This window comes from Meles meles, chromosome 4, assembly GCF_922984935.1.
Source record: "Meles meles chromosome 4, mMelMel3.1 paternal haplotype, whole genome shotgun sequence".
In the NCBI taxonomy this organism is placed as follows: domain Eukaryota; kingdom Metazoa; phylum Chordata; class Mammalia; order Carnivora; family Mustelidae; genus Meles; species Meles meles.
Genome location: NC_060069.1, coordinates 43,013,918 through 43,041,337, shown reverse-complemented (window position 1 = coordinate 43,041,337; position 27,420 = coordinate 43,013,918). Strand labels below are relative to the sequence as shown.

At 38.5% G+C, this 27,420-nt stretch overlaps 1 protein-coding gene across 3 annotated transcripts in view; it reads left to right on the top strand.

Annotated features, from left to right (window-relative positions):
* Positions 1-27,420, top strand: part of LMLN (leishmanolysin like peptidase) — an 84,076-nt gene that overhangs the window by 17,089 nt on the left and 39,567 nt on the right. For 2 of the 3 annotated variants that reach the window (XM_046002429.1, XM_046002432.1), the window contains exons 7-11: positions 2,109-2,214; positions 5,312-5,406; positions 10,576-10,693; positions 13,312-13,419; positions 18,157-18,233. In XM_046002429.1, the coding sequence (XP_045858385.1) occupies positions 2,109-2,214; positions 5,312-5,406; positions 10,576-10,693; positions 13,312-13,419; positions 18,157-18,233 (504 nt within the window). The remainder of the gene's footprint in view (positions 1-2,108; positions 2,215-5,311; positions 5,407-10,575; positions 10,694-13,311; positions 13,420-18,156; positions 18,234-27,420) is intronic. The other variant, XM_046002430.1, reaches the window with a different exon arrangement.

The window sequence follows — 27,420 nt, the reverse complement described above, 5'->3', positions numbered from 1 at the left end:
CATGACCTGAGCCAAAGGCAGAGGCCTCACCCACCGAACCACTCAGGCACCCCCCCCCCAAATTATTGATAGCATTTAATTCTGATTGTGAAATTTAGAGGGAAGTAGGTTGTAGAACAGAATTTTCGTGTGTTTCTTTATATATTTCTATGTTGTTTTGATATATATCCTTTCACAATGAGTTTTTATTACTTTTTTTTAATAAAAGATATTAAAGTAAACCTTATGTATTAGGAACAGAGTGGCTTCCTTGGAAAAGTCGGGAGAGGGATATAAAAATCCCATGTTGAGATGGATATTGTAGATTAGTTCATCTCCTGTCAGCATCTGACAATGCTGAACATACCTAAAGTATCTAGTTGTCTTTTCATGAGAGAATCCAGCATAGGAACCATCACACAGATGAGAATCCCATAACCCAGGGGTGTGTTTCAGTTTCTTTGCACTGCTGTTATGTTTAAAGCAGTTTTAACTTTCAGTTCATATTTGATATAAATGAGTAACTAAAAGAGTAAGTGTTATTTGTATCCATGAATATGAAGCTACTCTTCTTTGTCTTCTCATATCTGGGAAGAGAATTTGGTTTCTTCTGATGTTGATGTTGGAAGAAAAAGTAACTTCAGTTCTTTTTTAATCTTTTAGTTGAGAAACTTTCCTTCAAAACTGCCACATTAATTCATTCCATGAATATTTGAGTGCCTAATATGTTGCCAGCAGACTGGGTGAACAAAACAGACACATGTACCTGCATCACAGAACATACAAATTATAGAGGGAGACAGATACCAAATATACTTACAAATAAATGTCATTTCAAAATGTGATAAATTATAGGGGAAAAAAGGGTGCTGTAACATAAAAGGAAAAAAGGGGGAAACATAATCTAAATTATGGCAAAGACAGCCTCTTTGAAATTGAAACTTTAGGTGTAACCCGAGCATTGGTAAACTTTAGCCAAATAAAGAGCTTGAGAAAGATGTATGTTAGGAAAAATCCATGTGTGCCTGTTGCTGTTAGAAGCCACTTCTGTGGACACTGGCTTTGAGGATGAGAACTTAAGGAGATGCATTGGAGAGATAGGGCTGTTTTATTGTAAATGCTGTGGGAAGTCCCTATGGGTTTTAAACCTGGCCATGACATCCATTTTGTATTTTAGAGGTCAGTGTGGCAGTGTTCTGGTAAGTGAGTAACAGTCATACTTTTTAAGTGTAAGTCTGTTCTCAAGTGTGAACAAAGTATGCCACGTGTTTCTTACTTAAATAAGGCAAATGTTACTTTGGAAAAGATGATTACATTTTAAGTGGTAAAATGTTAGGGTAGTGGTGGGAGAAAGGACTTTGGATTTCCTTACTGTTGTCTGTTTGCCACAGTTTTGAAAGACAGGTGCATGGTGGAACTGACTGAATTATGCTAGGGGTGAATCAGCTCTTCCACTCTCAGGTTCTAGGCTCAGAAAGTGATAGAATTAAAATGTAGACTGTGAAAGAAGATGATGGGAAGATAAAAAAAAAAAATCTTTATGCGAATGAAGGCCATGTTAGGGCAGGAGAAGGAGAATAGCAAGATGAGCATAAGAAAGGTGAGCACCCTAAATGATTTGCTTATTGTCCTATTGTATGTCTAGCTTCCCTCTCCACCCACCTGCTTACCCCTGTGCCTGTAAGTATAGTTAAATGCTGAAGTCAAAAATGATTTTGCAATAAACTAGTGTTAGAATTTAAGCTTCTCAGTCCTCTTTTGGTATATATTAACATATTTTATAAACTCATACTGAGATGTATTTTACTTTTTATATTAACTTTCCTTTTGTGAGGACTGGTGCTAATGAAACACACCATAGGAAAACAGAGGTATATGTCTTGAAAATATAAGATAGTGAGTTAGTGTTATGGTATAAAATGACATTTGATATTTAGCAAAGACTTCTCTTACCTTTGTCAATGTTTTATAGAAAAGTATAGGTTAGTACCTGAAACTAATATTGTACTGTATATTAACTAGCTGGAATTTAAATAAAAACTTGGGGGGTGATAAAAGTAGTGGTTAGTAAATATCATAATACCTATTTTTCTGGAATGTAATAAAAAATTCAATGTCTATTTTAACAGGCCAATAGCAGGATATGCTAACCTGTGTCCAAATATGATCTCTACCCAGCCTCAGGAGTTTATTGGGATGCTGTCCACAGTAAAACATGAGATTATTCATGCCCTGGTAAATTTTGCTGTTAACTACTGTTCTTTTTTTTTTTTTTTTTTTGTGCTTTGATTTTCTGCTTATTATGTTCTCATGTTGATGTGTATGTTAAATTTTGGATTCTTAGGTTTATGTCAGTAAAACATAGATTATTAGGCCTCTGCCAATAGAGAATTTTTAATGATTAAGATAATGGCTTGGTTAAGTTATACTACCTAAAATAATTAAGCAAGTAAATTGGGTAAATAGGAGTTTTGAGAAAATGATTACTATTTAAAAAAAAACAACAGGGGGGCGCCTGGGTGGCTCAGTGGTTTAAGCTGCTGCCTTCAGCTCAGGTCATGATCTCAGGGTTCTGGGATCGAGTCCCGCATCGGGCTCTCTGCTCAGCGGGGAGCCTGCTTCCCTCTCACTCTCTGTCTGCCTCTCTGCCTACTTATGGTCTCTCTCTGTCAAATAAATAAATAAAATCTTTAAAAAAAAAAACAACAGTAATTTAGAAAAACTTACTTTCCTCTAAAGTGATAATTGTTAATGCTATTATCTGATTGCAAAAGCCCTCTTGAGCTACTTAGGCTTTCTAAAATTTAAATTTACTTATTCAGAACCTCTTCTTCCTTTTTCCCTATTTGTCCAGATTAGTGAACTTTTATAATATGTCCAGGAAATTAATTAAAGTTATCTAAGATCCTAGGAAATGTTATCTTGATGCCATTTATGTATTTAGAAAATAGATGGAATTAAATGCAGTCATTGAGAGAGAATAGATCACACAAGATTTAGGTGTGAATCTTCTTAATTCCACCACTGAAAATCTTTGGGCTCTTGTGTAAATTATTTAGCCATTGCAAGCCTCAGTTTCATTTGTTAAAATGATAATAGTAGTACATACTAGAGTGGATTTTTTTTCTTGGAGATTAAATAAGATAAAACCGAAATGCCCTAGGACCATGCTATGAATAGTAGGGTGTTAAAAAAAATTAGTGGCAAAAAAAAAAAAATTAGTGGCAATTATGTATTAGTCTTACTTAGTGAGCTGTCCTGTATGACCTTGAAAAGCAAGCCTGTCTTAAAATCAGCATTGAATGACTCAGTGAAACTCCAGTGTAACCAGACAGGATTTATGTCCTTTAAGGAAGGGGATTCTAACATGAATCATGTCCTTTTCTTTTATTTAAAAAAGTAAACTGAACCTGCTAATTGAGGTGAAAGACAAGGATCATTCTAAGTAAGATCTAAAAACTACAGTTACTTGATGTTGAGAGAAACAAAGAAAAACAACAGGTTTTAAGTGAATATAAATGCAGAGATCCCAGGCATGAGATAGATTATGTTATGAACAGGCAATTCACAAAAGAAAAAATTCCAATTGACTGAAAAATGTATGAAAAGGTATTCAGACTTACTTTAGCAGTCAAGGAATCACAAATTAAAGCTAGATATCATTGACTGTAAAAGCATGTATGAAAGTTATGCACATTGACTTCAAGGTAGTGGTTACTTCCTTTTTTTTTTTGGTAGTGGTTACTTCTAGGAAGAGGGAGGAAAGAGTTAGGTAATGGGGCTTCAGCCATATTTACTCTGCAGTGTTTTATTTCTTAAAAATTTAAAGAAAATACAGTAAAATTAACACTTTAACCTTAAAGAAGATACATAAGCCTCCAGTTCTTTTTTACTTTTTGTGTATTTGAATTATTTTAAAAATTATAAAAACCTGAGAAATTTTAAATATTAGCTTAAGTCTCAAAAACCATCTTGGACAATGGCAAGAATTATATTTTTAACAGAGATTCCCCCTAAAGTTATATATGCTAATAGCTATCAATTACAGTGGTGCTTTGAATATCTAATAAGCTTTTGAGATGTGAGTGTTTAGAAGAATTTTCAAGCTGATAGAGTGGGAAAAAATTTGTATTTAGAATATTATACAGGATGAGGCAAATCATAACTATTTTAAGCTTTGTATAACTTCAGTGAATTGTATATAAAGAACTATTCAGATTTTCTTAGCTGTCTCAATTAAGTGTCCTTTGCATCTTCAGAGATTAAAAAAGAAGAAATGCAGGAATAAAAGAATAATCTGGATTCCATAAATCATTTTGTCAAGCCTTGAATGACACAGAGGCCCCAGTAGTGTAAGCAAAGAAATTTGCCAAAGAAATTGGTTAATTAAGTGATCATTTGTGATTGATAGTTATTTAGATATCAGCTATAACATATTCTTAGTGTACAAAACATACATAAAGAAGTAGTTACAAAAGTGCTTTGTCTGAGTTACTAGATTAGGAAAGACAGCAAGAAAGGAAATCTCACTAATGAAATAAGAGATATCAAATGGCAATAATTTTGTGTGTGTGTGCCCTTCTATTATGGGAGGGTAAGGATAGTGAATGGGAAGCTTTATGTGAAGTATTCATTATCTCATTCATTAAAGACTTCTTAAAAATAGTATTTAAATTGTGACTCTAAATATAACAAATTTACATTACAAAAAAATTGGGGGACTATGAGTGATTTTACACATTACCCTACCATCAAAAGAACCACAGCTAATATTTTGATATATGTTTCCATTTTTTCCTAAGTATACACACACACACACACACACACACACACACACACATTTCCAGTCTTGTTAAGTACAGATATATATTAAATGTGGACTTTAGGATTAAAGACTTTGAATTTTTATGAATGCATTTGATTGCCTACTCCCTACTCTAAACTATATTGTTAATTGTTCTCAGTGGTAACATTCCCTGGATGCAATTGTAGAGCTTATGTAATAAGTTCATGTGAAGGGAATAAACTGTGATAAATCCAAATCATTCTTAAACACATTTATTTCTTATTTATACCAGTACCAAAGAATGTTGTCACTAGTACTTTGGATTTCTTCACTTACAATTACCTCAGGTAATTGAAATTTAAAATTCATAAGATGCAATACTGAAGTTTTGTCTAGTTCCAGTCTGTGGCAAATTCCTTTAAAAATATTTGCCAGGTGCTTTTATGAGGTTCTATCAGTGTTCTCTTTTGATAGTAGCATGTCATGATGCGTATAATCAGTCTTGATATTTTTCTCTGTGAGGCATTTTGAACTTCTTTTTTATAGGGTTTCTCTGCTGGCCTGTTTGCATTTTACCATGATAAAGATGGAAATCCTTTGACTTCAAGATTTGCAGATGGTCTCCCACCTTTTAATTACAGGTATTTGTTATTTTTGTTCTTGTTCTTCTCTTTTAGAAGGGCACTAAGACTAGAATCTGAGACTCATGGCATGTTAGGTGCCATAAATAATAGTGGCTTCATGGCTAACCTAAAAAAGCTGTAGCTATTAAAACGGGATAAAAGAGGTCACTTAGCATTACCTTTTCATTTTAGAGATGAAGCTGTTAAGATGCAGAAAACTTAAGTGACTTGCCCAAAGAACCAGGACTCTTCTTGCCAGCAGAGCTCTTTTTTACCACATTGTAACTTCTAATACTGTACGGTATAGTTAGGCCATAGGAAAATGTGGTTTGATTATGTTTTGGTCTATTAATAATTATTGCCTCTTATGGCAATATTTGTATATGAACTGAAACTGTATTTAGTGCAGCATGTTACCAGCAATCTATAGAGTCAGGGCCTAAAATAAATAATATTAAGAAACACTAAAAAAAAATTATCAAAAAATTTTTATAGCATGTCAATCACAGAACTGTAGCTATTTGCATACATTTATATAAAAAACAGATCTCTAGATCTCTACATTAAGAAGATATGTGCACAAAAAGACATGCTCAAGAATGTTGTTCAGGGGCACCTGGGTGGCTCAGTGGGTTGAGCCTCTGCCTTCGGCTCAGGTCATGATTTCAGGGTCTTGGGATTGAGCCATGCATCGGTCTCTCTGCTCAGCAGGGACCCTGCTTCACCCTCTCTCTGCCTGCCTCTCTGCCTGTGATCTCTGTCAAAGAAATAGTAAAATAAAATTTAAAAAAAATGTTCGTGGCAGTTTTGTAATTAATTACCAAAGAATAGAAACTATCAAAAGATCCATCAATAGAAGAATGAATAAATATGTTATGAGTATTCATATAACGGAAAACTACAGGGCACCTGGGTGGCTCAGTTGTTAAGTGTCTGCCTTCGGCTTGGGTCATGATCCCAGGGTTCTGGGACCCAGTCCCACATCAGACTCCCTGCCCAGCAGGGAGCCTACTTCTCCCTCTCCCACTCTCTCTGCTTGTGTTCCCTCTCTCACTGTCTCTGTCAAATAAATGAAATAAAATAATAATCATAATCTTAAAAAAAAAAGAAAACTTATAAGGCACTAAAAAGAACACACTTTTGTTACATGCAATAACATATATCAATATCACAGATAGAGTGTTGGGCAAAAGAGGTCAGATAGTCCGTTTGTATGGAGTTAAAAAAGAGCAGTGATAAAAGGTAGATAAGTGGTCTTGAAGGGCCAAGCTGTTAAATGGCATATAAGTTGAGTATAGATTGGGATAGAGCATAAGGAAACCTTGCAGTGATACTGACAATGTTCCCTGTTTTTATCAGATTAGTGGTATATGGATATGAAATAAACAGTTAAACCTTACACTTAAAATTTGTTCACTTGATGTATATTTTGCTTTAATTACAGAGATCTCTATTAAAATAGCTAGAATTAAATACTAAAGCAGATAATGTTTTATTCATCATGATATTTTTTAAAGTACATGTGAAGAAACAAATTTTAATTGGAAATATATTTTCTCTTCTTAGATAGTTTGTATTCATTTGGTGGTGTAGCAGGAGTCTGGCCTTTCCTAAAATTGTGGTCTTTATGAGAAACATAAGTGGTGAAATAGGCATCATCTACATAAGCGATGTAGGTAAGGAGGAGAGAGGTTGCCACTCATAAGAACTATTGTTAAGCTGATAATTTGCAGTGCTTTCTTGTACTCAGGATATTCCTCAAAAGCAGGAAATCTTACAGTATAAACAGATATAAGAGAATAATAGGAAATACAGTTGATAAACATATGAAGAGTTGGATTTGTCCCTTCCATATCTATTTGGAGAAACTATTTGTCTAGAAATGTAGATAGTGAAGAGGATATTAGGAATTATTAATAAGGTAAAAGCTGTTTATTTTCTTGCTGCGTTTGATTGCTATGGTTGGTTAAACATGACTTTGCCATGGAAAAAGATAAAAGCAATTAAGAAACAGTGCAGAGAGGGCGCCTGGGTGGTTCAGTAGGTTGGGCCTCTACCTTCGGCTCCACTCATGATCTCAGGGTCCTGGGATCGAGCCCTATATCAGGCTCTCTGCTCGGTGGGGAGCCTGCTTCCTCCTCTCTCTGTCTGCCTCTCTGCCTACTTGTCATCTCTGTCTGTCAAATAAATAAATTCTTAAAAAAAAAAAAGGGGGGCGCCTGGGTGGCTCAGTGGGTTAAGCTGCTGCCTTCGGCTCAGGTCATGATCTCAGGGTCCTGGGATCGAGTCCTGCGTCGGGCTGTGCTCAGCAGCGAGCCTGCTTCCCTCTCTCTCTCTCTGCCTGCCTCTCTGTCTACTTGTGATCTCTCTATGTCAAATAAATAAATAAAATCTTTAAAAAAAAAAAAACGAAAACAAACAAACAAAAAAAACAGTACAGAGGATCATAGGGGAAGGAAGGGAAAACTGAATGGGAAGTCATGGAGGGGGAAAAAAACCATGAGAGACTCTTAACTATAGGAAACAAACTGAGGATTGCAGGAGGGGAGGTAAGTGGGGTGATGGGGTAAATGGGTGATGGGCATTAAGGAGGGCACGTGATGTAATGAGTCTGGGGTGTTACAACTGATGAGTTATTGAACATTACATCTGAAACTAATGATGTGTACTATATGTTGGCTAATTGAATTTAAATACAATAAAAAATAAACTAATAAAAAAAGAATAACATCTTCAAAGCATGGGTAGATGAACAGATATATGATACAGCAAATATAGCAAAGTATTAATTATATGGTTATCCGTGATGCAGGTGTTCTCTTTACAATTCTGTCAACATTATGTCTGTTTAAAATTTCCATAAAATAATGGTGGAAAATATATAGCTTCTTTATTCTGTTTTGGTGGTAAAAATGAGAGATTCGTAGGGTTAATGATAGAAGTAATTGGGGCACCTGGGTGACTCAGTGGGTTAAGCCTCTGCCTTCGGCTCGGGTCATGATCTCAGGGTGCTGGGATCGAGCCCTGCATCAGGCTCTCTGCTCAGCAGGAAGCCTGCTTCCTCCCTCCCCTCCCCCCCCCCGCCCCCGCCTGCCTCTCTGCCTACTTGTGATCTCTCTCTATCTGTCAAATAAATAAAATCTTAAAAAAAGAAAAAGTCATCTAGGGAAAAAAAAATAAAAAAAGGGATATGGATTATAGGAAAAGGCAAAATTTATGTCCATTATAATTGATGTTGTTATATCCTACCAATGATGGATGAATGCTGACCTTACCACTACTGGATAGTATAGATCTTTTTTTTAGGCTTATCTGGTAAAAGATGGTATCTTGTATTTCTAGGACTACTGCTCAGGTTTTAGCCATTTGAATTTTCTCTTTGATCATGGCCTATTTATGTTTTTGGGCTAGTCTTGGGTTATTTTTCCTCTTCTAATGATTTTGTTAAAGTACTTTATAATTTAAGGATAGTAATTCTTTTTTGTATTTGTTGCAAATATTTATCCCATTTACTTACTTTGTTTATCATATTTTTTCTTCTGTTGCTTAAGAAACTTCTGCCCTTCAGGCGCCTGGGTGGCTCAGTGGGTTAAGCCGCTGCCTTTAGCTCAGGTCATGATCTCAGAGTCCTGGGATCGAGTCCCACATCGGGCTCTCCGCTCAGCGGAGAACCTGCTTCCCTTCCTCTCTCTCTGCCTGCCTCTCTTGTGATTTCTCTCTGTCAAATAAATAAATAAAATCTTTAAAAAAAAAAAAATAAGAAACTTCTGCCCTTCAATGATTATAAAAATACTCTCCTAAATGTTTTCTGGTAAATTATTATTTGAATTTTTTACATTCATAGTTTCAGTTAAATTATTATTTGAATTTTTTACATTCATAGCTTTAATTCATTCAGAATTTATTTTTGCTTCGTGTATTTTGGGGTTCTTTTGTAAGATACATATATGTTTATAACTGTTATATCTTCTTGGTGGAGTGACACTTTCATCTCTGTAAAATGTCCCTCTTTTATCTCTACTAACAATTTTTGTTTTAAGTCTATTTTGTCTGATATTGGTATAGCCGTTCCAGCTTTCTTTATGGGTACAGTTTGCATGGTACATCTGTTTCATTCTTTTACACTCAACCTAATTCTGTCCTTGAGTCTGAGCTGTGTTTCTTGTGGACATGGTTGGATTATGGGTTGTTTTTTTTTTTTAAATGCGTTCTTCCAGTCAGCCATGATCTGCCCACTCTATAGTGGCTGTCAGGTTGCTGGCTTTCACCATGATTGTGGGCTCTTAGTTTTCAGGGCTGCCTTATGACTGGAGTGAGGGCATGGGAAAATGCTACAAAGCTTACTGTTCTTACTGAATTTATCCATTTTTAAAAAAAATAAATCCTTCCTGGATTGCTGCAGGTCTTTAGTTAATTTACAAAGTTCTGAAAAGGTTGATTAGGCATTTTGCGACTTTCCTCTTTGCTTTCATGAACAGAATTTTCAGAGGTCTACCATTTTTGCTGAATTTTCCTGGAATTTATTTCTGTATGTGGTCTGAAATAGGGATTTAACCTTTTTCCTAAATGGATAGCCAGTTTTATAGCACAGTTATTAAGTAAATTACACTTTCCCAATAACTTAAAATGACATTTTGTTGTTATTTATTAAGTTTCCTTATATACTTAGATATGTCTCTGGACTTGCTTTTGTTTTATCCAATAAATTTATTAAGATTTTTATTTATTTATTTGACAGAGAGAGATCACAAGTAGGCAGAGAGGCAGGCAGAGAGAGTGAGAGGGAAGCAGGCTCCCTGCCGAGCAGAGAGCCCGATGCGGGACTCGATCCCAGGACCCTGAGATCATGACCCGAGCTGAAGGCAGCGGCTTAAACCACTGAGTCACCCAGGTACCCCAATCCAATAAATTTATTAAAAGGAAGTAATTCATTGTCATCTGAACCAAGTATTAGCTATGTGAACTTGAGCAAGTTTCTTCATCTCTCCAAACTTCTGTCTTTTTATCTACAAAAATAGTGATAACCTCAGAAGGTTGAAAAGATTAAATTAGAAATGTCGAGTACTTTGCAAAGACTTGGTATGTAGTAAAGTCAAATATTTAAATTTCATATTGATGTTCATAAACACTTTTACTATTTAAAGTTGTGAATTTGCAAAATGACTATCTTTTATTCTTTAATTGCAGTCTTGGATTATATCAATGGAGTGATAAAGTAGTTCGAAAGGTGGAGAGATTGTGGAATGTTCGAGATAATAAGATCGTTTCTCACACTGTGTATCTTCTAGTAACACCTCGTGTTGTCGTACGTATTAACCCAACTTCTTCACGTTTCCTGACCCATCTCCTCTTTTCCTTTCTTACGGTTCTTTCTTTACTAATCGTTATTGTTTAAAGATTTAAGACTAGGGGCACCTGGGTAGCTTAGTTAGTTAAATGTCTGACTCTTAGTTTCAGCTCAGGTCATGATCTCAGGATTGTGGGATCAAGCCCCTCGTGAGACTTGTGCCCAGTGTGGAGTCTGCTTGAGATTCTTGCTCCTTCTGCCCTTCCTCCCAATTGTGCATGAACACTGTCTCTCTCTCTCTAAAATAAATAAATATATCTTTTAAAAAAGAATTTAAGATTAAATTTCAGGACCTATAATAAGACAAATGATATAAAGGCAGTACAGTAAAGCTACAAGCCAAGAGAAATCTGAAGAAATGGAAATTTGGCAGTAATTCCCCTGGCTCCATTTTAAACCATTGCTTTAAGCCAGTGCTCCTCTACTATCATACCTCTTAGGATCGCTGGTACTGTTTGTGTAATTGCTTATCCTTTCCTATGCTGTCTGTATTAGTCAAGGTTGTCCAGAGAAACAGAACCAACAGAATGTGTTGACTGAGAAAGAGGGGGGGAAATGGAGGGAGAAAAGGAAATTGATTTTAATGAAATAGCTCCTACCTTAATGAAAATTAAATTAATTTAATTTTATTTTATTTTATTTCTAAGTTGTAAGGAGGTTTGGGGAGCTCAAACTCTGATGTTGTAGGCTGGAAGGCTGGACACTCAGGGAAGAGTTACAGTTTGAGTCCAAAGGCAGTAAGCAGGCAGAATTCCTTCTTACTTGGACAAAGTCAGTCTTTGTTCTTTTTAAGTCTTCAGCTGAATGGATGAGGCCTGTCTATATTATGGAAGGTAATCTGCTTTACTTAAAGTAATTTACATGTTAATCTCATCCAAAAACACCCTTACTGAAACATTCAGAATAATGTTTGATCAAATATCTGGACACTGTGGCCTAGCCAAGTTGACATGTAAAATTAACCATCCCACCCTTATTTTTAAAATAAACTCTACCCCAACATGGGGCTCAAACTCATGCCCTCAGGATCAAGAGTCACATGCTCTACTGATTGAGCCAGCCAACACCCCTGCCTTTGGAACTTTTGCACTGCTCTTGGGATATTTCTCATCACTGGAAATTTCTAACCAAAGGAGAGAAAAAACCAAGTGAGCAAAATTATATTTTAATGAAGAATTTATTTTTGTTTCAAAGACTGTATCTATACTAAGAGCAGTTTATACCTTCATTAAAAACGTTGTTAATAACAATAGTTACAAATAGCAATCATGTTAGTCTGTAGCCTTTTTGAAATGTCCCTTAAAGCCCAAATCTTCAGAGGAAAAAAATATTAAGAGAAATAATAATTTACTAGCAAAGAAGAGTGTAATAGTATCAAAATATTTTATTTAATTATAGTAAAAACCATATTTTTTTTTTTTTTTTTTTTTGGTGTCTGAAGTCCACATTTATTTTCTCTTTGTCTACATGTGAATCACAGAAGAGTCTGCTGACCATGATGCTGGGCTACTGTTCCTTTTCTTTCTTTTTCCCTCTTTTTTCCACATGTACATTTGCAACCAATTCCCGACTGAGTCTCTTGGGAAGTGCTGATTTGAGATCCAGCTGATGAGTCCTGCCTGCATTATTAGAGTATGAAGATAGGTACTTGGTCAAGATGGTTCCCTGAAAATGAGCTTTGCTTAAAAGCTGCCCACAAAACTGTCCAGTTCAAGGATGACCCCAAGGTCATGTCAGGAATGTTAGTTAGATAAAATCTGCAACAGTCTTTTGGCCAAAAAATGCACTAAGACTCCCTCTGGTTAAGATTTCTCTGCAGCATGACCAGCGCTGCCCCCACAGCTGCATCCACATCCTGCCCAAAGGACACTGGGAAGGGGAAAGCCCTCTGTACCTCCTGCCTTAGCACCTCATTCCTGGACAGAGCATTCCCACTGCCAATCACCCGTTTCACACCCCAATCCTTGAGCTGTTGAAATGGAAGCATGGAGTGCAGGTTTTGAACAATGCCTCGGCACAGAGCCCGGGTCACGTGCCCCAGGGAGAGGTCAGAGGAGGAGATTCTGGTCACTGAGGCCAGCTGGTCCGGCAGGTGCCTCTCGCCCAACACCGTTGGAGTGATAGTTAGGCAGGTGTCTCTTTGCTGTGCAGCTGCCTGGATCATGCATGAATACACACAAGATGGGATTGGGAGGGAGACAAACCATAAATGACTCTTAATCTCACAAAACAAACTGGGGGTTGCTGGGGGGAGGTGGGATTGGGAGAGGGGGAGCGGGCTATGGACATTGGGGAGGGGAGGCGAACCATAAGAGACTATGGACTCTGAAAAACAACCTGAGGGTTTTGAAGGGTCAGGGGTGGGAGGTTGGGGGAACAGGTGGTGGGTGATGGGGAGGGCACGTTTTGCATGGAGCACTAGGTGTTGTGCAAAAAAACCATATTTTTAAAAGATGTTCTCACTTCTCACCAAAGTAGTTCTTTAACGGCTACTTTATTATATTTAGATTAGGTTAGATAAAGAATCTGCTGTTATCATACTTCTGTAGGGTTTATTTAATTTTTTCGATTCTTAGGATGAAGCACGAAAACATTTTAACTGTCCAATTCTGGAGGGAATGGAACTCGAAAATCAAGGCGGTATGGGCACTGAGCTCAATCATTGGGAAAAGCGATTATTAGAGGTCAGTTTATTTTTAAATTTTACTAGAGGGGCACCTGGGTGGCTCAGTGGGTTAAGCCTCTGCCTTTGGCTCAGGTCATGATCTCAGGGTCCTGGGATCGAGCCCCGAATCAGGCTGTCTGCTCCCAGGGAACCTGCTTTCCTCTCTGTCTCTGCCTGCCTCTCTGCCTACTTGTGATCTCTCTCTCTCTGTTAAATAAATAAATAAAATATTTTTAAAAATTTTTACAAAACATATTTTTCTTTAATAAAAATAATTCTCAAGAAAAAAAAAATAATAATTCTCAGGATGCCTGGGTGCTTGAGTTGCTTAAGTGCCTGCCTTCTTCTTGGGTCATGATCCCAGTATCCTGGGATCGAGTCCCGCATGGGGCTCCTTGCACAGCAGGGAGTCTGCTTCTCCCTCTGCCTGCCACTCCCCATGCTTGTACTCTTTCTCGCTTTCTCTCTGATAAATAAATAAATAAAATCCTAAAAAAAAAAAAAAAAACAAAAAACACTTTAAAAATAAATAAATAAAAGTAATTCTCTTTTTAATAAAAGTAATTCTTATTCAAGTTATTCAAACAGTATAATGGGTTATGAAGTAAAATTATTTTTCTCTTTTTTTTTCTGTTTGGTTCCCCCCTGCCCCTTAACAAGCAGTTTCTTTTTCTTTTTTTTTTTTTTTAGATTTTATTTATTTATTTGATAGACAGAGATTGCAACTAGTCAGAGAGGCAGGCAGGGAGAGAGAGGAGGAAGCAGAAGCAGGCTCCCTGCTGAGCAGAGAGCCCGATGTGGGGCTTGATCCCAGGACCCTGGGATCATGACCTGAGCTGAAGGCAGAGGCTTTAACCCACTAAGCCACCCAGGCGCCCCAACAAGCAGTTTCTTATTAATAAGTTCAGGTTAATAAGTTCAATAATGAACTAGAATGAATCTTAACTGTCCTTCCTGGTTATTGTTTGTTAGTTAACTAAGTTAGTTAACTCCTTGCCTCTTTTTAAAACTCGAATGTTTGATAGGCAGCCACTAAAATAAGTCTTCCTCCTCTTTTCCACTCACTTCCCTTGCTTTTCCATAAGGTAGACCCTATGTAAACTTAAAAACCTATGGTGACTTAAAGTTCCTTTTCCCCTTAGTGCTCCAGTTCTACTTTTAGATGTAATCACTATTTAAATTTTTTGTATATCCTTCCAGAAATGTTACATAAATGTAGAGATACACGCACCAACATACAGTTTGTTTTTTTAATGGAATCATATATTTGTGCAACTCTTTTCCACTTAATGATGTATATTAGACATCTTTCAAAGCAGTACAGGGCTCCTCCTGTAATGCAATGTATGCTTTCCTAAAAAAACTCTTTCTTCAAAATTAAACACTAAAAATAACAAGACTCATGGAAAAAACATATAACATACTGCTAAGAAAAGCAGTAAGTCATAATAAAAGTACTAGCTCAGTTTTAAACATATTTCCAATAAATAAGCTCCTGTATTTACTTTAGTATTTCTTTACCTTAGACAACAACAAAAAGCAATGGTAGTTGTAAGGAAGGCTATAAATTGAGTAATGGGGGCAAGACTAACATGTACAAAATTAGAAGGAGCCATGCAATAACCACTTTTAAAACAGAGCCTCTGGTCATATTGAACCAAATGGAAGAACATGGAGTGAATGGGTCATGCACAGTACCAGCATTCCTCAGTTGGCTGTGTTTAGCTGTCTAAGTGTACTTTATATTTAACTGCTATTGCTCTGTTCCACAAAATATTAAAATCCAGGGAAAAGTCATTATAAACCAACATGATTTAACAATTACGTAGTATTATGTGAAATGTAACAATAGTCCTGTGTTAATGAACGTTTTAAATATTTTAATTTAATTTAATTTTATTTTATTTCTAAGATTTTTTTTTAAGATTTTATTTAGTTATTTGACAGAGAGAGATCACAAGTAGACAGAGAAGCAGGCAGAGAGAGAGAGAAAGGGAAGCAGGCTCCCTGCTGAGCAGAGAGCCTGACGAAGGACTCGATCCCAGGACCCTGAGATCATGACCCGAGCCAAAGGCAGAGGCTTCAACCCACTGAGCCAACCAGGCACCCCTAAATTTTTTATTTTAAAAATGTTGTGATGGGGCATCTGGGTGACTTGATTAAGCATCTTCCTTCAGCTCCAGTCATGATCCCAGGGTTGTGGGATTGAGTCCCACATTAGGCTCTCTGCTTGGTGAGGAGTCTGCTTCTCCCTCTGCCTGCTGCTCCCCTGCTTGTGCTCACTCTCTTTCGAACTTTCTCTCAAATAAATAAAATCTTTAAAATGAAACAAGATGGGATTGGGAGGGAGACAAACCATAAATGACTCTTAATCTCACAAAACAAACTGGGGGTTGCTGGGGGGAGGTGGGGTTGGGAGAGGGGGAGGGGGTTATGGACATTGGGGAGGGTATGTGAAGTGAGTGAGTGCTGTGAAGTATGTAAACCTTGCGATTCACAGACCTGTACCCCTGGGGATAAAAATACACTATATGTTTATTAAAAAAAAAATTGGAAGCGGAGGCGAACCATAAGAGACTATGGACTCTGAAAAACAACCTGAGGGTTTTGAAGGGGCGGGGGTGGGAGGTTGGGGGAACCAGGTGGTGGGTAATAGGGAGGGCACATATTGCATGGAGCACTGGGTGTTGTGCAAAAACAATGAATACTGTTACGCTGAAAAAAATAAATTTATAAAAAAAAAAATGAAATGCAAAAAAAATTATTTTTTTAATTTTTAAAAATTAAAAAAATTAAAATGTTGTGGTGAGCAGTTTATTTATATCTGTGATACCTTTCAGGCATTCCAGTGGGTGTTCTTAGGTTCAACTAAAGAAGCATTCAAGTGGGGCCCCTGGGTGGCTCAGTGGGTTAAAGCCTCTGCCTTCAGCTCAGGTCATGATCCCAGGGTTCTGGGATCGAGCCCATTGTCGGGCTCTCTGCTCAGCAGGGAGCCCGCCTCCCTTCCTCCTCTCTCTCTACCTGCCTTTCTGCCTACTTGTGATCTCTCTGTCAAATAAATAAATAAAATCTTAAAAAAAAAAAAAGAGAAGAAGAAGGAGCATTCATGCTCACAAGACCTAACAGGCCACATTGAAGAAAGAGTCACTTAGAAGGATACAGGAAAGAATGTGCAGCATGGGAGCATGACAGAAGTCAGGCATTTCTCTTGTGCGTCACACAGCAGACAAGGGGCTGTCATCCATGCCTCTCCCCCACCCCACTCCAGCTCAGATACAGAAGCATAAGGCCATAACAGAGGGATGTAAGAACCAGCCTGGCTTAGAAGTACTATGTCCCAAATAAGAACTAATACATGTTTGTTTTTTTGACAGTTCGATAGACATAACTTCCAGATCTCTGTAAGGGACATCCCCATAAGAGTCAGTGCACATGGGGAAGTTCCAAACTGTGGCTTACAAAAGAGTGAAATTAATGCTTGTGCTGACTATTCTTATCAGGTGACAACAAATCAATAGTGATAGAAACTTATGGAAGACACATTATATTCATTTCTCCCATGGGAATTTCAGTTTTTTAATTTTCTTTAAGCAGATTTTCCAAGTGATTCCCGTTAGTCACACATGAAAATTTATTCACTCTGCAGTGGAGACTTGAGAGTATTAATTTCATTAATAGCTGCCTTTCTCTGAAATCAACTTTGTGTCTTTGAACTACTTTTTTTTTTTAAGATTTTATTTATTTATTTAAGAGAGAGAGAGCAAGTGAGAGAGTATGAGTGGGGGGCCAGGAGAGGGAGAAGCATGCCCCTGCTGAGCTGGGAACCTGACGTGGGGCTTGATCCAGGACCGTAGGATCATGACCGGAGCCAAAGGCAGACACTTAACCACGAGCCACCCAAGTGCCCCCTTGAACTACTTTTTTTAATGATATTAAAGTACTTGAGGTGACCATCCAGCATTCAGCATAAGGATTTGAAGAATACTCAGAGCTGTTGTAGGAATTTTAGGATGTGAATAAAAACATTGAGTAGAGGGGCGCCTGGATGGCTCAGTGGTTTAAGCCACTGCCTTTGGCTCAGGTCATGATCTCAGGGTCCTGGGATCGAGCCCCGACAGGCTCTCTGCTCGGCAGGGAGCCTGCTTCCCTCTCACTCTCTCTGCCTGCCTCTCTGCCCACTTGTGATCTCTCTCTCTCAAATAAATAAATAAAATCTTAAAAAAAAAAAACCAAAAACAAAACATTGAGTAGATAGTAGACCATGATGACATTTTAGGTCCCTCATAGAACTCCTTTGATACTATGATTCTGTGATACTTGCTTCACATGTTAATGTATATTTCTGTGATTATAAGATTGAGGGTTATAAAAACATTTTTTAAAAATTCAGACAAATAACCATCCCTTCCAATATTTTATGGGCATCTGTCTCAACCACTCATTTTACTTTGTCTAGACTGTGTAATATTTTTACAGTATTTCTGTTTGCTTATATTTATCTTCATTTTCATCAAAGTTCTAAATGGTGGTTGTCTGCCATTTTAGGAAACTGTATACAGTGTAGATATTTAAGGCAGAAAGCAAATCTTTCTTTAAGCTTCCTTGTTATTTTAAAGAAGGTTTATATGTTTCACTAGTTTAAGTGAGTAAGTCAGTCTCTCACACTTGAGACATTTTACATATACATCAAAGTAATGGAAGTTATTGGGAATTTCAGGAAGTCTAGTTTTCTAATTTAAAATCTGTTGATTTTCAGAATGAAGCAATGACTGGTTCTCACACCCAGAACCGAGTCTTCTCTCGAATCACTCTGGCATTAATGGAAGACACTGGGTAAGACAGCTATGAGAATATTACATGCATTGTTTATTAAAATGAAATGAATATTAAATTTAATATTAAGATGAAATGAATATTAGCTTAAGAATATACATTTTACCCTGAAGTAGAATATTTGAATTTTGTGCAGTTAGCTATCTTTACTTATACCAACTCCATTCATTCATTCAATAAATCTTTAAGTCCCTTAGGTATAGTAATGAATAGATCAAAATTCCAGGCATTGTAAGATTTATTTTCTAATGAGTAGAGGCCGTGCTAATATAAAGGAAGACTAAAGTTTTTAAAGTTGTAAATGAAACTGATGATGTGTAGATTCCTGATTATTAAAGCAATAGAACTTTCTGGTAAAGCAGTAGAATACTGTTTTTAAATTACTCCAGTGGTTCCCCCGCGGGGGTCCTGACCCCCGGAGCATGGCCTCCAGGCCTCGGGGTCCCCGGGGTGCCCGCGCGGTGCCTGGTGACCAGTAGCGCCCTCGCTGGGAGGTCCGGGGACGGGAGGAGGTGGGCGGCCGGCCGCTCCGTCAGCCTTCTCCAAGCACTGCCCGCCCGTGAAAGCCCCGCAGCCTCCGCCGCCCTGCCCGGGGTTGGGGTTGGGGTCGGGGTCGGGGCCGTGGCCCTGGGGGGGCGGGGGGTGCCACCTGCCTCTCCGGGCCCGCCTGTACCCCGCCCTCCCCGGTCCTCCGTGCCCGGCCCCCGTCCCCCGCCCCCCGTCCCCCGCCCCGGCCGGGAGCCCCTGCAGGGTCCCCTCCGCACCCCTCGGCGTGACCTCAGGGCTGCAGCGGCTGGATGGGGCGGACGGAGGCACCGGACACTGGACAGCCAGGGTTGGTGCGTGGGGGCTGGCCTGCGGGGAGGATGCCTGAGGACGCACCGCTGTCCCTGCCCTTGCGGACCTCCGCAGGGCCTGATCCCGGCCGAGGGTCGAATGCGGAAGGGAGGAAAAGGGGACCGCGCAGCCACGTGCGCCGGAGAGAGAGTGCTGTTCCTGGAATTCACGCAGATGTCTGACTCAAAGGAAAGTTACCGCACCGGGGAGAGCACGGTTGGCTGGAGAAGTCGGTTTAAAAATAAATAAATAAAATTTAAATTACATTAAAAAAAAAATTACTCCAATGGGAGTCTTTTTCTTTGTGGGCTCCTGAGTCCTTTTGACAAGACTCACTAGTTTTTAATAGCTTCCTTCCTTCCTTTTTTTGGTATAACAGGATGTGCCAGGCTGATGGGCAAACATCCTATCCTAGATCTAGGCATCAGCCAATCTTCTAAGAATCACCGGTTCCATTTAGTGGAGAATAGATTTTAGAAACCACAACCTGCAGGTGTCTGGGTGGCTTAGTTGATGAAGTGTCCGACTCTTAATCTCAGCTCAGGTCTTGATCTCAGGGTCATGAGTTCAAGTCGCCTGTTTGGCTCTATGCTGAGCATGGAGCCTACCTAAAAACCACCACGTAGGCACCATGTTCATTCCTACTAGGTTACCATTGCTTCTCATAGTTTTTAGTGGACCAAGTTGGGAAATCCATATTTTTGAAAAGAAAAAAGAAAACACTGGATTTCTTTTAGTACTATTATAACTCTTTCCCATTTATTCTTGGGCAAGTAATGGCCAGCAAAAGTGGTCCTGTTTCTCTGTTTAACAACCTATTTATAGCCCTTTTATAAACAATGCTAGTTTCTTTAAGATACCAGTAGGTTACAGAAACACTGGAGTGTGTGAGTCACTAGTAAAATCATGGCACTGGCGATTTTTATAGCATTTTTCCTTTTTCTGGGGCAGCACAACGGTAATATAGCCAGATGTTTCTAAATATATGGCAGTATTTTAAAGTTATAGACATGGAAATTAACTTTCCTAAATCCATAAGACATAAGTATAGGTTAACTAAGTTGCTTCTCTCAGTAAAAAAATTATTATTTATCAATCGAGAAACCTGGAAATCATCCTTGACGACTCCTTCTTCCCACCTTTTACAGCCAATCAATCAAGAGTCTTCCATGATTTTTAGCTCTTTAATATCCGTGGAGTCTGTCTACTTTTTTGGTCACCACTGCCTTTATCAAGGCCACCATTATCTTTTGTCTGGATTGCCATAGTAGTTTTTTCTTATCTATCTCACTACATTTTAAATGATCCTTCTATTGCCCAAAGTCTTTTCACAAATATTCTTTTTTTTTTTTTTTTAAAGATTTTATTTATTTATTTGACAGAGAAAGATCACAAGCAGGCAGAGAGGCAGGCAGAGAGAGAGGAGGAAGCAGGCTCCCTGCTGAGCAGAGAGCCCGACGTGGGACTCGATCCCAGGACCCTGAGATCATGACCTGAGCCGAAGGCAGCGGCTTAACCCACTGAGCCACCCAGGCGCCCTCACAAATATTCTTTAGAAGTTTTTTTTTTTATAACATCTCACACAGTAAGAAAGTTGACCAAAGTGTACACACACATATGTACACACACACACACACACACACACACACACACACACACACACATATATTATGGTTAAGAGCAAAGACATTGATAGGGGTATCAAGACCATTCAGTGATGAAAGAATATTTTTTTCCACAAATGGTGCTGGGATAACTGGTTATCCACATGCAAAAGAATAAACCCTACTATATATGATATACAGAGATTACCTCAAAATGGATCGAAGACTTAAATATAAGACCTAAAACTATAAAACTCTTAGAATCAAAGAGTCCAGGATGGTAAGGAGTAGGAAACCTTAGTTTTGGTTCAGGAGTTCAGCTAGATAGCTATTAAGTCATTCTGAACACCTGTGAACTCAAGTGGACATCTAAGAAAAGAATTGCTGCAATTCTACAAATAGAAAAGTGACCACTTTCTGCAAGAATGACAAGACAGAAAAACTCACCTCAAAAAAAGAACAAGAGGCAGTGCTGATGGCCAGGGACCTAATCAATATGGACATAAGTATGATTGTAAAACTGAATAACAATTATAAACAAAGATACTAGCTGGGATTGAAAAAAGCATAGAAGACACTAGAGAATTTCTTCTGGAGAAATGGTAGAACTAAAATCTAACCAAGTTGAAATTAAAAAGGCTTTTAATGAGAAGCAATTAAAAAATGGAGGCTCTGGGACATCTGGGTAGCTCAGTTGGTTAGGTGTCTGCCTTCAGCTCAAGTCATGATCCCAAGGTCCTGGGACTGAGTTCCACATCGGGCTCCATTCTCTGCCTACCATGCCTCCTGCTCATGTGTTCTCTCTCTCTGATAATAAATAAATAAATAAATAAATAAATCTTTTTAAAAATGGAGGCTCTAACTGCTAGGATAAATGAGGCAAGAGAGAGGATTAGTGATATAGATGATGGAGAATAAAGAAACTAAGGAAAAGAGAGATAAACAACTGCTGGACCACAAGGGGGAGAATTTCAGAGAGAAGTAATACCATAAAGTGAAACAATATTAGAATAAATGGGATCCCAGAAGAAGAGGAAAGTGGGAGCATAAGGTATATTAGAGCAAATTATAGCAGAGAACTTTCCCAGTCTGGGGAAGGAAAGAGGCATTCAATCCAGGAGGCACAGAGAACCCCCCTCAAAATCCGTAAAAATAGATCCACACCTCAACATATAATACTGAAACTTGCAAATCTCAGTGAAAAGGGAATATCCTGAAAGCAGCTCAAGATAAGAAGTCCATAACCTACAAAGGTGGACGCAGTAGACTGGCAGAAGACCTGTCTACAGAGACCTGGCAGGCCAGGATGGACTGGCATGGTATATTCAGGGTGCTAAATGAGAAAAATATGCAGCCAAGGATACTTTATCCAGCAAGGCTGTCATTCAGACTAGGAGAGATAAAAAGCTTCCAGGACAAACAGAAACTAAAAGAATTTGCAATCACCAAACCAGCCCTATAAGAAATATTGAAAGGGGTTCTCTAAGCAAAGAGAGAGCCCAAAAGTGACAGAGACCAGAAAGGAACAGAGACAATATACAGTAACAGTCACTTATAGGTAATACAGTATCTTTCAGTAGTAACCCTGAATGTAAATGGACTAAATGCCCCAATCAAAAGACACAGGGTATCAGGTTGGATAAAAAAGCAAGACCATCAATATGCTGTCTGCAAGAGACTCCTGTTGGACCCAAACACACCTCCAGATTGCAAGTGAGGGGGATGAAAATCATTTATCATGCTATTGGACAACAAAAGAAAGCTAGGGTAGCAATCCTTATATCAGACAAATTAGATTTTATTTTATTTTTTTTTTAAAGAATTTATTTATTTATTTGAAAGAGAGAAATCACAACTAGGCAGAGAGGCAGGCAGAGAGAGAGAGAGAGGGAAGCAGGCTCCCTGCTGAGCAGAGAGCCCGATGCGGGACTCGATCCCAGGACCCTGAGATCATGACCTGAGCCAAAGGCAGCGGCTTAACCCACTGAGCCACCCAGGCGCCCCGACAAATTAGATTTTAAACTAAAGACTGTAATAAGAGATGAGGAAGGAAACTATTACCACAATTGAAGGGTCTGTCTAACAAGAAGATGTAACAATTATAAATATGTATGCCCCTGACATGGGAGCAGCCAAATATATAAACCAATTTATAACAAAATTAAAGAAACACATTGATACTAATAAATAATAGTAGGGGACTTTAACACCCCACTCACCGCAATGAACAGATCATCTAAGCTGAAGGTCAACAAGGAAACAAGGGCTTTGGATGACACACTAGACGACATGGACACTGGACAGATGTATTCAGAGCATTCCATCCTAATGTGATAGAATATACATTCTTCTTGAGTGCACATGGAACATTCTCCAGAATAGATCACATACTGGGTCACAGATCAGGGCTCAGCCAGAACGAAAAGACTGGGATCATTCCCTGCATATTTTCAGACCACATTCCTTTGAAACTTGAATTGAAATCATAAGAGGAAATTTGGAAAGAACTCAAATACATGGAGGCTAAAGAGTATCCTACTGACAAATGACTGGATCACAAAGAACAAATAATCCAACCAAGAAATGGGAAGAAAGGGGGGCGCCTGGGTGGCTCAGTGAGTTAAAGCCTCTGCCTTCAGCTCAGGCAATGATCCTAGGGTCCTGGGATCCAGCCCCATGTCAGGCCCTCTGCTCAGCAGGGAGCCTGCTTCCCTTCCTCTCTCTCTCCCTGCCTCTCTGCCTAATTGTGTTCTCTCTCTGTCAAATAAATAAAATATATTTTTTTAAATGGGAAGAAAGGGGAACTCTTCTACACTATTGGTGGGAATGCAAGCTGATGCAGTGACTCTGGAAAGCAGTATGGAGGCTCCTCAAAAAGTTGAAAATAGAGGTACTCTACGACCCAGCAATCGCACTACTGGGTATTTACCCCAAAGATACAGATGTAGTGACCCGAAGGGCTACCTGCAGCACAATATTTATAACAGCATTGTCCACAATAGCCAAACTATGGAAGGAGCCCAGATAGCCATCGTTGGATGAATAAATAAAGAACATGTGGTGTATATATACAGTGGAGTATTATGCAGCCATCAAAAATTGAAATCTTGCCATTTTTAATGACATGGAAGGAACTAGAGGGTATTATGCTAAGGAAAATAAATCAATTCGAGAAAGACAATTATCATATGATCTCACTCATACGTGGAATTTAAGAAACAAAACAGGATGGAAAAAAGGAAACAAGACAAAACCAGAGAGGGAGACAAACCATAAGAGATTCTTAATCATAGGAAACAAACTGAGGGTTGCTCAAGGGGAAGAGAGTGGGAGAATGGGGTAACTGCATGATGAAGCTTAAGGAGGGTATATGATGTAATGAGCACTGGGTATTCTATAAGACTGATGAATCACTGAACTCTACCTCTGAAACTAATAATACACTATATGTTAATTGAATTTAAATTAGGAAGCTCTTTAGAATCCTAGGTATTAATCTTCATGATACTGGGGTAAGCAGTAATTTTTTAAAAGATCTTATTTAGGTATTTGAGAGAGAGAGAGCTCAAGCAGAGGGAGCAACAGAGGGAGAGGGAGAAGCAGACTCCCCACTGAGTTGGGAGCCTGATGCAGGGCTTTGATTCCAGGATGGTGGGATCATGACCTGAGCCAAAAGCAGGTGCTTAACTATCTGAGTTACACAGGTATCCCAGCAGTGATTTCTTAAATATGATAACAGAAGCATAAGCAATCAAAGAAATATTAGATAGATTAGACTTCATCAAAATTAAAAACTTTTGTTTTTCAAAGAGTACTATCAAAAAAGGGAAAAGACAACTCACAAAATGTGGAAAACATTTACAAATAATCTATCTGATAAATATCTAGTACCCAGAAAATAGTAAGAATTCTTATAACTCAATGATAAAAAGGCAACCTGATTTAAGAATAGGTGAAGGATTTGAATAGATATTTCTCTAAAAAAGATACAGAAATGGCCAGTAAGCACACAAAGTTATTCTTGGCATCATTAGTCCTTAGGGAAATGCAAATCAAAATTACAATGAGATACTATTTCACACCTACTAGGATGACTATAATAAAAAAGACCATAGCAAATGCTGATGAGGATGTGGGAAAATTGGAACTCATATACTGCTAAGAGGAATGTAAAATGATCCAGCCACTTTGGAAAACAGATTGATAGTTCCTCAAAAAATTAAGCAGATTTACCATATTATCTAGCAATTTTACTCCCAGTTATCTGTCTAAAAGAACTGAATCATGTAAACAGAAAAACCAAGACATGAATATTCACAGCAACTTTACTTATAATCAAAAAGTAGAAAAGCCTAAATGTTCATCAGCTGATGAATGGATAAACAAAATGTGGTTATATACATACGATGAAATATTATTCAGCCATAAAAGGGATGAAGTCAAGAGATTGAAGAGACATGTTAGAGACAGGGAGAATATATTTGTAAAAGGCACATCTGATAAAGGACTATTACCCAAATACATAAAAAAAAAAACAACAACAACTTAAAATTCAAGGTACTCCTGAGTGGCTTGGTTGATTGAGATCTGCCTTCAGCTCAGGTCATGATCCCAGAGTCCTGGGATCAATCCCCACATCAGGCTTCTTGCTCAGCAGGGAGCCTGCTTCTCTCTGTGTCTGTGTCCTCCCTCTTTCTGTTCTCCCTCTCTCTTGCTCTCTAACAAATAAACTCTTTTTTTTTTTTAAGATTTTATTTATTTGTTTGACAGAGAGAGAGAGAGAGAGATCACAAGCAGACAGACAGGGGGACGGGAAGCAGGCTCCCTGCTGAGCAAAGAGCCCGATGTGGGGCTCGAACCCAGGACCCTGGGATCATGAGCTGAAGGCAGAGGCTCAACCCTCTGAGCCACCCAGGTGTCCCTCTAACAAATAAACTCTTTAAAAAAAAGTCTTTAAACTCAACAATAAGAAAATGAACAACCCAGTTAAAAACAAGCAAAAGATCTGTACAGACCCTTCACCAAAAAAAGGTATATAGATAAGCATATGAAAAAATGCTCCATGTTTTATTTAATGACAAAAACATTTTGTCAGTAATTTTAACATCATTACAAAAAGAGTTTGTAGGGTGCCTGGATGGCTCAGTTGGTTAAGCGTCTACCTTCAGCCCAGGGCATGATCCCACAGTCCTGGAATTGAGTCCCACATCAGGCTCTCTGCTTAGCGGGGCACCTGCTTCCCCCAACCCTTCTTCTGCTCCTCCCCCTGGTTGTAATCTCTCTGTCAAATAAATAAATAAAATCTTAAAATAAGAACTTATAGGGGCGCCTGGGTGGCTCAGTGGGTTAAGCCGCTGCCTTCAGCTCGGGTCATGATCTCGGGGTCCTGGGATCGAGTCCCACATCGGGCTCTCTGCTCAGCGGAGAGCCTGCTTCCCTTCCTCTCTCTCTGCCTGCCTCTCTTGTGATTTCTCTCTGTCAAGTAAATAAATCTTTAAAAAAAAAACAAACTTATAGTTACTCTGTAAGTTTTTGATGTTTACTATATTTTGATTTCCTTAATAAACCATTTCTTTTCATCTTATTAAGAAAAAGGGAAAGGAAGGAAGAAATAAAAGGGGAAGAGAAGGAGATAGGAAGGAAGGAAAAAAAGAAGCATCAACAACAGGATTCTTCCCACTTCTGGATTTCAAAACTACAATTTGGAGTGATAGCAACTATAGGAAAGAAATAGACTATGTGTGAACTCTTTTTTTAAATTTTTTTGTTTTTTCTTGTTTTTTTTTTTTTTAATGATTTATTTATTTATTTGACAGAGAGAGAGACATCAAGAGAGGGAACACAAGCCAGGAGAGAGGGAGAGGGAGAAGGAGAAGCAGGCTTCCTGCTGATCAGGGAGCCTGATACTGGGCGCTATCCCAAGACAAGGGCTCCATCCCAGGACCCTGGAATCATAACGTGAGCTGAAGACAGATGCCCAACAATTGAGCCACCTAGGCGCCCCTGTTTGTGAACTTTTAAGTTTAAAATTTAATGTGGTTTAGATATGTGCATTAATCCATTTTTTGAAAAGACCATCATCCATTAATTATGGCCTAACCATGAGTTAGCTGTATTATACTTAAGAACAGTACTCTGTGAACATGACTGGTAATCAGAGTTCTATCCTAGGATGCTATTTGGTGCCATTAAGAAGGCACCTAATCATATATCATGGAAGATGGCAATTGTATTAAAGAAAAAGCAGAGAAAAAAGGGTCATCAGGGAAATGCAAATTAAAATAACAATGAAATACTACTACACACCTATTAGAATGGCCAAAATCTGGAACACGGACAACACCAAATGCTGCCAGAAACATGGAGCAACAGGAACTCTCATTCGTTGTTTGTGGGAATACAAAATGGTATAGCCACTTTAGTATCTCTGTCTTTTTTCTTTTTTAGGATTTTTAGAGAGAGAGCACAAGCAGGAGGGGCAGAGGGATAGGGAGAGAGAATCTGAAACAGACTCTACAATGAGTGCAGAGCCTGACACAGGGCTTGATCTCTTGACCCTGAGATCACAAGCAATTATTAGTGATTACTAATGGGGACATAGTTTTTTGAGGGATGTTGTAAATGTTCTGAAATTAGATATAGGTTTGCCTTAGAGAAATACTATGTTTGGTTCCAGACCATTCAACTAACTAAAGCAAATCAAATGAATTTTTTGTTTGTTTCCCAGTACATATAAATATACAGTA